Source organism: Manacus candei, unplaced genomic scaffold, assembly GCF_025592945.1.
Source record: "Manacus candei isolate 608988 ecotype Guabito, Panama unplaced genomic scaffold, ASM2559294v1 h1tg000014l, whole genome shotgun sequence".
Classification (NCBI taxonomy): domain Eukaryota; kingdom Metazoa; phylum Chordata; class Aves; order Passeriformes; family Pipridae; genus Manacus; species Manacus candei.
Genome location: NW_026138062.1, coordinates 81,280,157 through 81,292,537, shown reverse-complemented (window position 1 = coordinate 81,292,537; position 12,381 = coordinate 81,280,157). Strand labels below are relative to the sequence as shown.

The following is a 12,381-nucleotide window of genomic DNA, read 5'->3' as shown; positions in this document are numbered from 1 at the left end:
ACCAGATATGACCCCCAGGCAATGGAGCCAAACAGCACTTCATCGACTCAGCCACTTCTGTGGCCTAGAAAGGCCTTCCACAAATCCTGAAACACTGGGGAGAAACATCTTCACAAGGGATCCTCATCTGAAAATGACATCATGGAAGTACACACAGAAGAGAGTTTTGTTTTCTGCAGAAATGGTTTGGAAATGCAGCTCTCGGGGCCAGGGCAGGGCTCTCATGTCCAACACATCTCCTGGAAATACTGCTTGTCTCACTTCTCTTACCAGGAATCCCTACTGGAATGTCACAGCTTACAATATTCCTGGAAACAAGTTCAGTGCAGAGGCAAGAGACTCCAGCCAGATGCTGGTAGTTGTGTCCTTGCTGCTTTTCCCTGCACATCCAGACTCTCACCGGGGATCCTGAGCTCCAGCAACTGCTGGAGAACCACTGGGAAGGATATCCTGCCAACCTCTATTTATAGCACCTGGGGAGGGAGGGGAAGACTGTAATAGAACAGGCAAAATAAAGCCTTGCCATTGGCATAAACCAGCCAGGCTGGATCAAAACCCCAACTGCCCAGTGCCCTGAATAAGGGCCAACAGCAAAGAAGGAACCCACAGCTCCAGCTTGGAACAAACAGCCCACAAGATCTGCCACCTCATTGTCTCTGGGCACCTTTAGGTGGGATATCAAATGTTTCAGTGGTACAGATTAACTACTGTCAACCTGAGACACACCATTAAAGGAATAGGATGCATTACTCAACACAAATAAAAGATTACAAAACAAGAAAGTTGGCGCTTTTTTCCTATTTCCAGTAGCAAGACTGTGCAAAAAAAAAAAAAAAATCTCTTTTTCTAACTTTTATAACTATGCCTCAAGTTTTTCAGATTAAAGAAAAGGAAACACACATCCCCTAAACTAAAACATGCCAAGGATTTATAAACCGTGGCAGCTGTTTTGGTGAGGGGTTTTGTTTGCTTCTGTTTTGGGGGTGGGATTTTTTCTGTTTGGGTTTTTTTGGTTTTGTTTTTAGAAAAATGTTTGCTTGTTTTCCTAAAAGCATAACAAAGTTCTGTCCATTATCCAGTTACCTTTGGTGATTTATTTATACTGTGTCACTAATGTAACATAATATATGCACCTAACAGTGCAGGATCCAGTTGGAACTGAATTCCTCAGAGGAAACGCACCACAGCCCTGTCCAATCCCTCCTATTCAGCTGGAGGAATCTGCTCAAACTACAGCTGGATAAAGATGGAGCAGCAAACACAAAACCTGGGCTTGCTCCTGTAGAAACAGGAGGATTTTGAAGAGGACACTTATTGGCAAACTTGCATTCAAAAGAGAGGCTCAAAGACCGGGACTGAGGGAACGGCACTACAATCAAACAGGATCAAATTACACAACCCCAGCGAGTTCCCACCCACTGCCAGAGCCAAACTCACTCCTCTCCCTCCCCAAGCTCTTTTATCCAAGAGGAGACACCAACCCAGCAGCTTCGAGCATGCCTAATTTACAGCCCTGCTTTGAACTTGGGCCTCCCACCATTCAAAGAACTGCTGCGAACACCAAACCCACCCCAAAAAAATCCCAAATGGTGAGATCACCTGCAGTAAGTGGCATCTCCTCCTTCAGGCAGAGCTGACATGGAAGCAGAGCCAGGAGAGAATCACCTCCAGCACACACGGGAAGTGCAGCTCCAATCCCGGGGCTGCTGCACTTGGGAGTTCCATGATAAACCCACAATTCCCTGGTATTGTAGAGCCAGTAAGTCCAGGAATTCTTGGCCTACGGGGTACTTTGTAGCTGCCCCCATCTTCACTGCTGGAGCCGCTCCACTCCCAATAAAATAATTAACCCTTCAGTGACTGGGACTGGCACCTCTGAAGGCCTCACAACATCGAGCTGTACAGACAAAACCAGCCCTCACAGCCTCCCCAGCCTGGGCTGTTCCCACCACTGTTGGAACAACACTCAGACTTCTGTAAAACGGACATTTCTGAGCTTTCTCAGTGAAAGAGAACAGTATCTCCCCCTAAATCTTACCCCCCCCACAGACCATTTCAGTTTGTGCTGCTCCAGGCAGCAAGTGAAGAGACCCGTCTGAGAACTGGACTTTATGTGCTCTGCCAACACCACAAACACTCCTCCTGGGAGAACACGGGGCAGGAACCACACAGACCCTGAGCTCATTCCCAGGCTGCTCCACGCACGTGCAGTCCCAGGAACCCGTCACACACACAAGTGACTGCACAGCAGGAACTTCAGCAAGGACACTTTTCTCCCCCATAACTGATATCCAAGCAAAAAATCTGATGCTTTGCTCTCTTTCAGACATCAGGATTTCACTTGGCATTCCTGTTTGCATCAAGCCAGAGCATCCCACCTTTCCTACAGGAAGAGGCAGGGAACAAAACACACCAGTTTCCAAGGCAGGGATTAGTCACGGGATCCCAGGAAACTGCAGAGTGAACTTTTTGCACCCTGACTCCATCACGGAAGAGCAGCTGCCATTTCTCCCGTTCCTGTCCTGCAGGAATGCACAGACTCCCAGGCTTCCAACGCATATTTGGGAACAGCCTCTAGCTGAGCTTTAACTGCTTTTCTGTCTACGGAGGACCCGCAAAGCCTCAGTGCCCAGCTGAGGGGGATGTACGACCAACAACTAACCATCGTTTTTAAGTCACGTGTCAAAAAACTTTAGAGAGGAAGGGCTAAATTGCATTGCTGTTTATTGCACGAAAAACCACCACGTTCTGCTTTGATTGCAACTCCCACCGGCTGATCAAGGAACCAAAAAAAAAAAAAAAAAAGGAAAAAAATCAGAAGGCAGGGACCGTGGCACGAAAGGAGAGTAAATGATTTCCAGCCTCCCCTGTGCCCAATGCTGGCGTCGATCCCTCAGTCACATCCCAGGCTCCCGGGGATCCCCCCTCCCGCTCCAGTGTCACCGGCCAAGGCACTACGAGGGAACAGCAGCCCCGAAACGCGGCTTCCCCCCAGCTCCTCAACGACAGGCACGGCCGGGAACGACTCCCGGCAGCGATCCCGGAACAGGGATCGGAACGGGGTTCCCGCTGCCGGCGGTGCGAGGAGGAGCCCGGGAGCGGGGGGACAGCGAGGCGGTGGCAGTGAAGGCGCGGGGGCAGCGAGGGGACACAGAGATCCCGCACAGATCCCTCCAACGCCGCTTCCCCCCCGGGCCAGGCCCGCGCGGGGCGGCCCCTGCAGGGCCGCGGGGCCCGGCCGCGCTCGCCTCCATTTTCCCCCGGAGCGCCGCTCCCCGCCGGGCCGAGCCGGGCCCCTCACAGGCGGCGGAGCCGGGCAGGGCCCTGCCGGAAGCGCGGGGCCGAAGGGGGGGGGCGGTGCGCGATGGCGGCCGCCGTGTGTGCCGTGTGTGTGTGTGTCCCCCGCCCCGCGCTCCCACCTCCTGGTTGAAGGCGTTGACGGCCTCCATGTCGGCGCTGGCGGGCGGGCGGAGGGCGCTGCGGGCGGTGCTGTCGTTGCGGGCGGCGGTGCCGGCGGGTGCCCTCAGGGCGCGGCCATGATGGCGGCGGCCATGGCGGGGCTCGCGGGCAGCGCGCGCGGCCCGGCCCGACCGCGCGACGGGCCGGGGGGGGGGGAGCGGGGGGAGCGCGGGGCACGCCGGGAGCGCACGGGCCCCGCTCGCGGCCCGCGCGAGAGCCGCCGGGGGCACGTGACTCGGCGCGCGCGCGCCGGCGCCATGTCAGCGCCGGCCCCGCCTTCCGGGGGAAGGAGAGAGGGGAGGGGGGGGGGAAATGGCGGCGTGGAGCGTGCACTGACACCGCACTGCCGCTGTCACTGCCCCCGGACACTGCCAGTGCCGCTGCTCGCAGCCGCCGGGCGGCCGCCGCGCCGCCACCGCGCTTCGGCCCCTCACGGCTGCTCTAGTGCTGTCGCGGGCGGCTGGGCTCGGCTCGGCTGGATTCGGTTGCGCTCGGCTGAGTTCGGCCCAGGTCGGGTCAGTTCGGCTGGACTCGACGCCGTTCGAGTCGATTCGGGAGTGCTCGGTTGGACTCGCTCCTTTCGGCTCGATCCGGGAGTGTTCGGCTGATCTCGGTTCCGTTCGGCTCGATCCGGGAGGGTTCGGCTGATCTCGGTTACGTTCGGCTCGATCCGGGAGGGTTCGGCTGATCTCGGCTCGCTTCGTTTCCATCCGGGAGTGTTCGGCTGGAAGCGGCTCCGTTTCCTGACGGAGCTCCGGGGTGAAAGCGGCGCCTGCCCCACGTTAAACACTCAAAAATCGATTCTTTTCTGATTCCGTGCCCCCACACTAAACACTCAAAACACGGTGTTTTTTCTGATTCTCAGCTCCACGTTAAACACTCAAAAATCGGTGTTTTTTCTCATTCCTCGATACGACACCCCCCCCCCGTTAAACATTCAGAAATCGGTGTTTTTTCTCATTACCTCATCCCCTTCCCCAGGCTAAAGACTCAAAAATCGGTGTTTTTTCTCATTCCCTGGTCTCCCGCTCCACGTTATACGCTCAAACACCGATGTTTTTTCCGATTCTCAGCTCCACGTTAAACACTCAAAAAATCGCTGTTCTTCTGATCCCACGCTAAACACTCAAAAATCGGTGTTTTTCTGGTCCCCTGCCCCAAGTTAAACACTCAAAAGGCGATGCTTCTTCAAAGCACAAGTATAAACAGGAGCAGGACTGGAAGGCGGCTCCCCACGCAAAGTGTTGTGCCCCGGTGCTGATCATTAATCAATTCCTGCAGCTAATCAATGATCATGAGGGCACCCGGTGTGTGCCCCCGGTGCAGCTCCGAGCACTGAGCCAGCTTGTGCTGGAATCGGAATTTAAAAAAATCGCTTCAGCTCTCGTAGTTCTTTTAAAGAAAGCTACCAAGCTACAGAGGAGTGGTGGAAAATAATAATAATAATAATAATAATAATAATAATAATAATAATAATAATAATAATAATAATAATAATAAATAATAATAATAATAAATAATATTGCCTACCCTGTGTCAGTGTCTTGGCTTTTTGTGGTTTTTGCCAGTCTCAATGCGATAAATTAACTTCATGTGTAGTTTGCACTACTAATCTTGTTTGTGTCACTGCCCAAAAATTCTCAAAGAGTGGCTTGTTCTGCCACCTGAGAAACAGGAAGAACAAAGGAAGAACATATTCCATGATTCTGTGATAACTGGATTGCTGTTGGGAACAAATTATGGTCCCTGCATGTAGTGATTCTTTTTATCTTTGTACCAGCTGATGAAAGATGCGTGCAAATCTTACTCAGGCTGGTTGAAATCTGAAATATTTTTGAATTCAGCAGAGTCCTTGTCATTCTACACTTAATGAGGCACAAGTTTAGCTGAATTTCATTTAGATCAAGCATTTAAGGAGTTTCACAGAATGATGTGTCTGTCGCTTTTTTTCTTGCAATAACATTGTCTTGATCCTTGAAGATGTTAAGAACCCTAAATTTCGCTCTGTCTCCTACATTATTATTAACTTCGTGTATCATTTTTGACAAAGGAAGTGATTGACAGTGATCACCCATAAAAATGTCGTGTTCCTCGTTCTTTGATGATCTGTGTCTACCTCTCTGACTCATTCAGTCAATCTGTAATTAACTTACAGGGCAACTTTTTCTTTTTTTTTTTTTAATTTTTTTAGAATTTCCTGACATCCAGTGATACAAGTGACCAAAGTAAACCAAGGTGGTTCTGCAGCTGCCTTCTGGTGCAGCTGGAGCTGTGAGAAATCCAAGCTGTGGAGCTCTCTCTTGTATTCTCCATGAACACCAAGACTGGAGCCTGTAAAATACTTCCTTCTGGACAGGGGGTTACTCTGGAACTTCTTCCTGAGGGAAACTGGTGCAGGGGAAGTTTGTGATTTCGTCTGTTGGGAGCATTTAGGTTTTTAGGCTCTGCTATACTGTTACTGCTGAAGATTTGGCTTTAGCGTTAAAAAATACTTGTTGTTTTTTTTTTCTCCTGTTGACAAGTAAACATCTAAACCTGCTGTGGATGGATATCTAACCCTGGTGGGGCTTATAAGAACAACTAAAATTAATTAACAACATTAAAATTAACATCATCAAAATTAATTATTCAGCGCTTTAGGAAGCCTGCACAGTAGGAAGCAAGTTGTTGTTTGGGGTTTTTTTTCCAATTAGGAATTGCAAATTACATTTGTAGTGTAGATATTTGCAGTTCTCAGGCAGCCACCATTCTGAGTGCCAGTGCAGTTCTAGGTGTGTGAGCCAACAGCAATAAAAATATTCGAAATGTGAAACTGTTCCCCACCTGTACAACCACCTGTACAACCTCCTGGTAACTTTGTGGTCCTAGTTCTTCATCCCCTTCCTTCTTAGGTATTTTAAAACAAAGTATTTCATTTTGGACATGAGGAAATTTGACTTCAAAGGGTTTTTTCCACTCCGTAAGCGAGGTGAGAAGAAGCAAAAAATTGTTTGTGTCCAACTGGACAGGAATTCTGTTTCTTGTTTTCTGTTTGCTTGTTTGTTTAGGAGAAGGAAACTCGGATTATCCGGTCAGCAGGAGCAGAAAATGCTGTCTTTGTGAAAGCAGCTTTCAGCTTTAGCTCACTTTAGGCCCCAAACTCTTTCCTTCCCTCCCCACATTATCCAGGTTCTGGTTTGTGAGGTGATTTCTAAGTGTGTATAATCAGTTTGCAGTGTATTCTATAATCTGTCTTTACAGTTCTGTTGAACCTGTGTTCAAGTGCCTTATTTTATGTTGCCTATGTCAGGCATTCTAAAGCCACGTTCAGTCCTTTTTTCTTCCCCAGTAATGTGTGAGACTTAAAAATTGCCAAAAACTGTAGATGTGTTTTGCAACTTTTGCTTCCTAACTTTCAGAAATCGGTTTTTCTTGGTGTTTCTTCCTCCGCTGTTGAGAAAGTTAGATTTTAATTTGGTTTTTTAACATCACGTAGTCATCCTGCAGTCACTGCTTCAGAAGACAGGGTTTAAGGCAGTTAAGTGTCCTAGGGTGCAATAAAATTCTGGGTCCTATCAGATGTAACCACAAAGTATTTAAGCCTGAGAAGGAATATGTAACTAATTAACTCGTGAGCATTTTTTGGTTTTGCAATACGTCAGTAAAAAAATTCTAGTTGCATTATACTTGAGGGAGGTGAAGGAAATCCTGTGCAAGGGACAGTTCTTAGGCCTAAATTGATAAACCTTGGTACTCTTGAGAGGGACTGGTGGCACAAATCCTTACTTGTGGCTTCTATTTAGCTTTCCAGGTATCGTGGAGCAAATAATTCCTGTCAGGCTTTACTCTTGAGATTTAAAGCCTTTTTTTTTTTCATCACTCCTCTTACATTCCCTGCTGTGGCCAGGAGATGGCCCTTATGTCCGCACTAAGAGGGGCAAGCGAGGCAAACGCGATTTGTCTTCGCTGAAAGCGAGTTTGAGTAACGTCGGTAAATATCTTGGGCGAATGAGAACTCACAGGATAAAAGATCACTTTGATCTCGTAGCACATGAGGGGCACAGATTCAAGAACAAAGTCCAGGAACTTGTTGCACCACAAAAGAACTCTGTTTCCTTACTCGGTAAGAGGGATCTGACGTGCCCCTGAATTCATCAAACAAAACCCCTGTGTGTTGGCGGCGTTTGTTTGTTTTTTAAACGAGAATAGTCTAAAAGGCAGTTTCTAGCACTTTTTTTCCTGTTCCAGCTGAGATGTTGAGGCCTGGTCTAAAGACATTTTCCACTGAAAAAGGCATTATCACCTATGCTTTTCGTTGCTTCTACTTGCCCTTCCTCCCCAAATGATGGTATTTAATACCCTTCATGGAGACTGAGCTGTTCTGTTCTCCAGTGTAACCAACTTTCCATGCCCATTTGTGAAAAGCCATCCCAATTGCGAACCTTTCCTGTATAATTTTGTCACACATCAAGGACATTACTCTAAACTAGTCTTGTTGCAACAATACGTCTCCCCTCTGTAGCCAGATCCGAAGGGGTGGAGCTCTGAACATTGCTTTTAAGAGACTGTGGGAGGAGAAGATAAGGTGGCCATGGTGCAATATGCATGTATGGGGGGGTGTAAATATATATATATATATATATGTCTGTACGAATAAATAATGATGTTTTTTTCTAAGAAAATGAAACACGTTTTCATGTTGTTCTCACAACAGACTCTGCCAAAATAAACATTACTGTGCCTGTGCGAATCTTCTCTTACTTAGAGAAAATGAGTCGTGTGATGGGTACGTTTCATGTGCTGCTATAAAACACTTGAGTACCACAAAGGGAGGGGTGTTGCAAGAGCCTGAGATATGAGTGGAAGCTCTGTGTTTTCCTGCAGAAAAGCAGCAGACTGGTTGGTTAAAGCCTAAATTCCTGCCAGTGTGTCACAGGGCACACCAAGGTGTCCTCTCACTGTGGCTGAAATTCAGCCAAGGTACTTTGCTGAGACAAGGGTCTAGTTAGGAACATGGTTTGATGGTTGCTGAAGCTCAGCCACTGAACAACCCTTTTGGGAAAGAAATTCTCCCTGATATCCAACTAAAACTCCCCTGACTCAACTTGAGGCAGTTTCCTCTTGTCCTGTCACTTGTTACCTGGGAGAATAGGCTGATTCCCACCTCACTACAACCTCCTGTCAGGGAGTTGCAGAGCCAGAAGGTCCCCCCTGAGCCTCCTTTTCTCCAGGCTGAGCCCCCCCAGCTCCCTCAGCTGCTCCTGCTGCTCCAGCCCCTTCCCAGCTCCGTTCCCTTCCCTGCACACACATCAGCCCCTTAATGTCCTTCTGGTTGGGAAGGGCCCAAAACTGCCCCAGGGTTGGAGGTGCCTCAGCAGTGCCACATTCCCACAATTCATGGAAGTGGAGAAGCCATTTGGCTTTTTCGGGGTTTTAAGTTTTAATTTCCTGTTACCCAGAGCAGCGTGTCTCTAGGTTCTCCTGCTCCCCTGCACACCCATGATGTATTTGTCCTCTCTTGCCTTCTTAGAGCTGGCTGTGGCTCTCTGGCCTGGCAATACTTGGGTTTCTGCACTCGTGCTGCCGTTGCTATGCAACCAACCACCACCAGCAATTTGCATGACCCTTTCTCCAGATATGAAATTAATATGCAGGAATTAGTGCCAGCTGCAGTTGGTGATATGACCATTTTCAACCAGCCTTCTCCTCCCTGCTTTCCCCTCTGACACTGCCTCCACTGAACTACTGTGTTTGGGACTGGGGAATATTGATAGAAACAGGTCCCAAGTGACAAGAGCTCGTCCTCACCTGCTGAAAGCAGAAAAAATGCTCAAGGACAGAAAATAAAGGTGTGGGCAAAGTCTGGTGTGATGGGCCCTTATGTGCCACCAAAGGTGAGAAACCCATGTGAAATAAAAACCTTAGGGACCGTAAACGGGCAATTCCAACGGCAAAACTTTCTCTGGATTCTCCCAGGAGAATCTGGCTCGTTACAGAGCAATAATTCAAGTTGGTGGCTCGTGCTGCCAGATGGGCCACTGTGATGCTCTGGCCCGCCTTCCTGCCTGACACCCAGCTCCAAGCTTCTTCCTGCCTGGAATACAGCGGCCTCTAGAAAAAACATCTGACTTTGATTTAGAGAATTCCAAAGAAGGAGACTTTGCCATAATGCCTCGCTGGGTTGCTGTGCTGGTTAATTACCCTCACTGTTAAAAATATGTGTCGTATTTTATAGCTTGAATTTGTCAGGATTCAGCTCCCAACCCCTGGATCTCATTATAGCCTTGTCTGCAAGCCTGTGTTCATACTCAGACACACAGACACAGACTGGGAGCAGCCGCCCCCCTCCCTTTGCTAGGCTTTAAAGGACCAAGTTCCTCCACTATAAAGTGTATTATTTAGGTCTTTCTTCACTCTCATAGCTCTTTTCTGAACTTTCTTCATTTTCCCAACTTACTCTTTGAACTGGGGAGGTGCAGTTTTCCAGCCAGGGTTACAGGAGTGAGGAATACTCTGATTTTTTCTTCAGGGCTCCTTGCTTTTCCTTCATGTGGGCTCTGTTTTAAATGGACTAAGATGTTATTTTTGATAGACAGAAATCCCCGCCCAGTGCCTGACTCATGTTATCTCTTTTGGCCATTTCAGAGCAGACAGGGAGTAGCAGGGTCTGAAAGTGCTGTCAAAGCCAGAGTTTTCATGAGTAATTCCTCATCCTTGCCAAATATTTCATGGTACTTAGTGTTCATCAGCCAGGTGGATCAGTGCTGATTCAAGGGAGAAAGTATGTGTTCGCTACAGAAACAGGTGCAGAAATAAATAACCTACTGGGTTTTGTAGAAATCAACCTGATATTCAAACACGTCTTTGAGTGATTCTGTAATCATGTAAATATGCAAATCCAGAACTAGATTTTTAGCTGGTTGGTTTTTTCTTCTCCTTTTTTTTTGCTCCATTTCTCTAGAAAGTCTGCCACTGAAATATTTAAAAACTGTATTTGGATCCAGCAGGAACTGTCTTCCAGTTTTCCACCAAAGGATTTACAAGGATGTATTGACCCTTTCCTTTCCCCTTTCCTTTCCTTTCCTTTCCTTTCCTTTCCTTTCCTTTCCTTTCCTTTCCTTTCCTTTCCTTTCCTTTCCTTTCCTTTCCTTTCCTTTCCTTTCCTTTCCTTTCCTTTCCTTTCCTTTCCTTTCCTTTCCTTTCCTTTCCTTTCCTTTACCCTTTCCTTTCCCCTTTCCTTTCCCCTTTCCTTTCCCCTTTCCTTTCCCCTTTCCTTTCCCCTTTCCTTTCCCCTTTCCTTTCCCCTTTCCTTTCCCCTTTCCTTTCCCCTTTCCTTTCCCCTTTCCTTTCCCCTTTCCTTTCCCCTTTCCTTTCCCCTTTCCTTTCCCCTTTCCTTTCCCCTTTCCTTTCCCCTTTCCTTTCCCCTTTCCTTTCCCCTTTCCTTTCCCCTTTCCTTTCCCCTTTCCTTTCCCCTTTCCTTTCCCCTTTCCTTTCCCCTTTCCTTTCCCCTTTCCTTTCCCCTTTCCTTTCCCCTTTCCTTTCCCCTTTCCTTTCCCCTTTCCTTTCCCCTTTCCTTTCCCCTTTCCTTTCCTTTCCTTTCCTTCAGGGAAGTTGGAGTCAAGGGCAAATGGTCTAAACCATCACTTCTCCCAGAGCTCCTCCTCCTTTGTGCTCTTTGAACCAATGTGATAGGGGACTCGAGCTTGTTGATAATATTTCTGAGACTGAAAAATAAGCAAGAAAGATGAATAACCTGGAAAGAAACAGAAAATAAATGAGAGCAAACATCCCTTTGAGCATGCAGCAAGTATTGCTGAGCTAGTCTGGTTTGGGCCAAGTATCCCAAGGGAGCTTGGGGAGGGAGTTGAGGGCAGCTTCTGGAGTTGCTGCTCAGCACTCAAGGCAGGAGCAGGGATTTGAGGGTGTAGCACTTTGGAAAGGGAACTGTGCAATGGTGAGAGATTCTGTTGTGGACTAAAACACAGTGGGAAACAAAGGAGCTGTGGGAGGAAGGCTTTGCACAGTGCATCCCCAAGCTTTGGGAAGGAAAACAAAACCAGTACAGAGTGAAAAATCAGTTCATCCTGTAGGAAACTTTGAGGTAATTACCCAAGAATTACCCAAGAATACAGTGTATGAGGTGCACTGGTGACAGAGAGGCTCCCTATGAAATGCACAGCCAGTCCATTCCAGGTTGGGTAGGTGGTTCCCCCGTAGATTCTGATGCTGTGAGTCCAAGCCCACCAGTCTGGACCAGTGTAACAGCACAGTGCAGACTGAGGCTGCCGGAGGAATTTCCTCTTCCCCTCCTCTAAGCACTATCTTGACAGCTGAGTCCAGCCAGAGAGCTCTTGCTGACACACCCTCAGTTGGAACATCTGGAGAGTGTAAGCTCTGCTTTCTCCGTGAAACATCCTCAGCTCAGGAATTTACTTCTCCCAGTGGCCTCGCAGAGCCGACGTCCACTGACCTTCAGGGCACAGTGGAAGGCCCATCTGCTTTCTCAAACCTTTGCCTGGGGGTCTGGAAGGGGGACTCACGGATAACTCATCCCATGGGAGTCTGTGAGAGGAACAGGGGCCAGCCTGGTATGTCTCAGGTTTTTAAACCATGTACACGTGTCCAGGCTATTAAACAAGCTGAACAAAATCATTTTACCTTCCAGGCATTTTACAATAAATACATTTATTGAAATGAATAAACCTCCCAGATTTTGGTAGCTGTGCCATGAGAGTTCTTTGTGCTTGAGTGAGAAAGTGGTCTCTCCCAGGCCACCCTGGGAAGTTCTTGATCCTGCAAAGGAAGTGTATCCCAAGTACTTCTGTGACAGCAGACTGGCACATGGTGACGTGCTCAGGATTAAACCAACACATCCTGTGCAGCACCATCACATCCTTCCTGCTTCCACACCTGCCTCTGCCTCCCTTCCCAGCAAAGCCCTGG

General features: G+C 48.2%; 1 protein-coding gene across 2 annotated transcripts in view; it reads right to left on the bottom strand.

Annotated features, from left to right (window-relative positions):
- Window positions 1-3,612, bottom strand: part of SCAF4 (SR-related CTD associated factor 4) — a 29,890-nt gene extending 26,278 nt beyond the window's left edge. For both annotated transcript variants that reach the window (XM_051779495.1, XM_051779497.1), the window contains exon 1: window positions 3,420-3,612. In XM_051779495.1, coding sequence (XP_051635455.1) covers window positions 3,420-3,449 — 30 coding nt within the window. In that variant the 5' untranslated portion in view covers window positions 3,450-3,612. The remainder of the gene's footprint in view (window positions 1-3,419) is intronic.
- Between the last annotated feature and the right edge of the window lie 8,769 nt (window positions 3,613-12,381).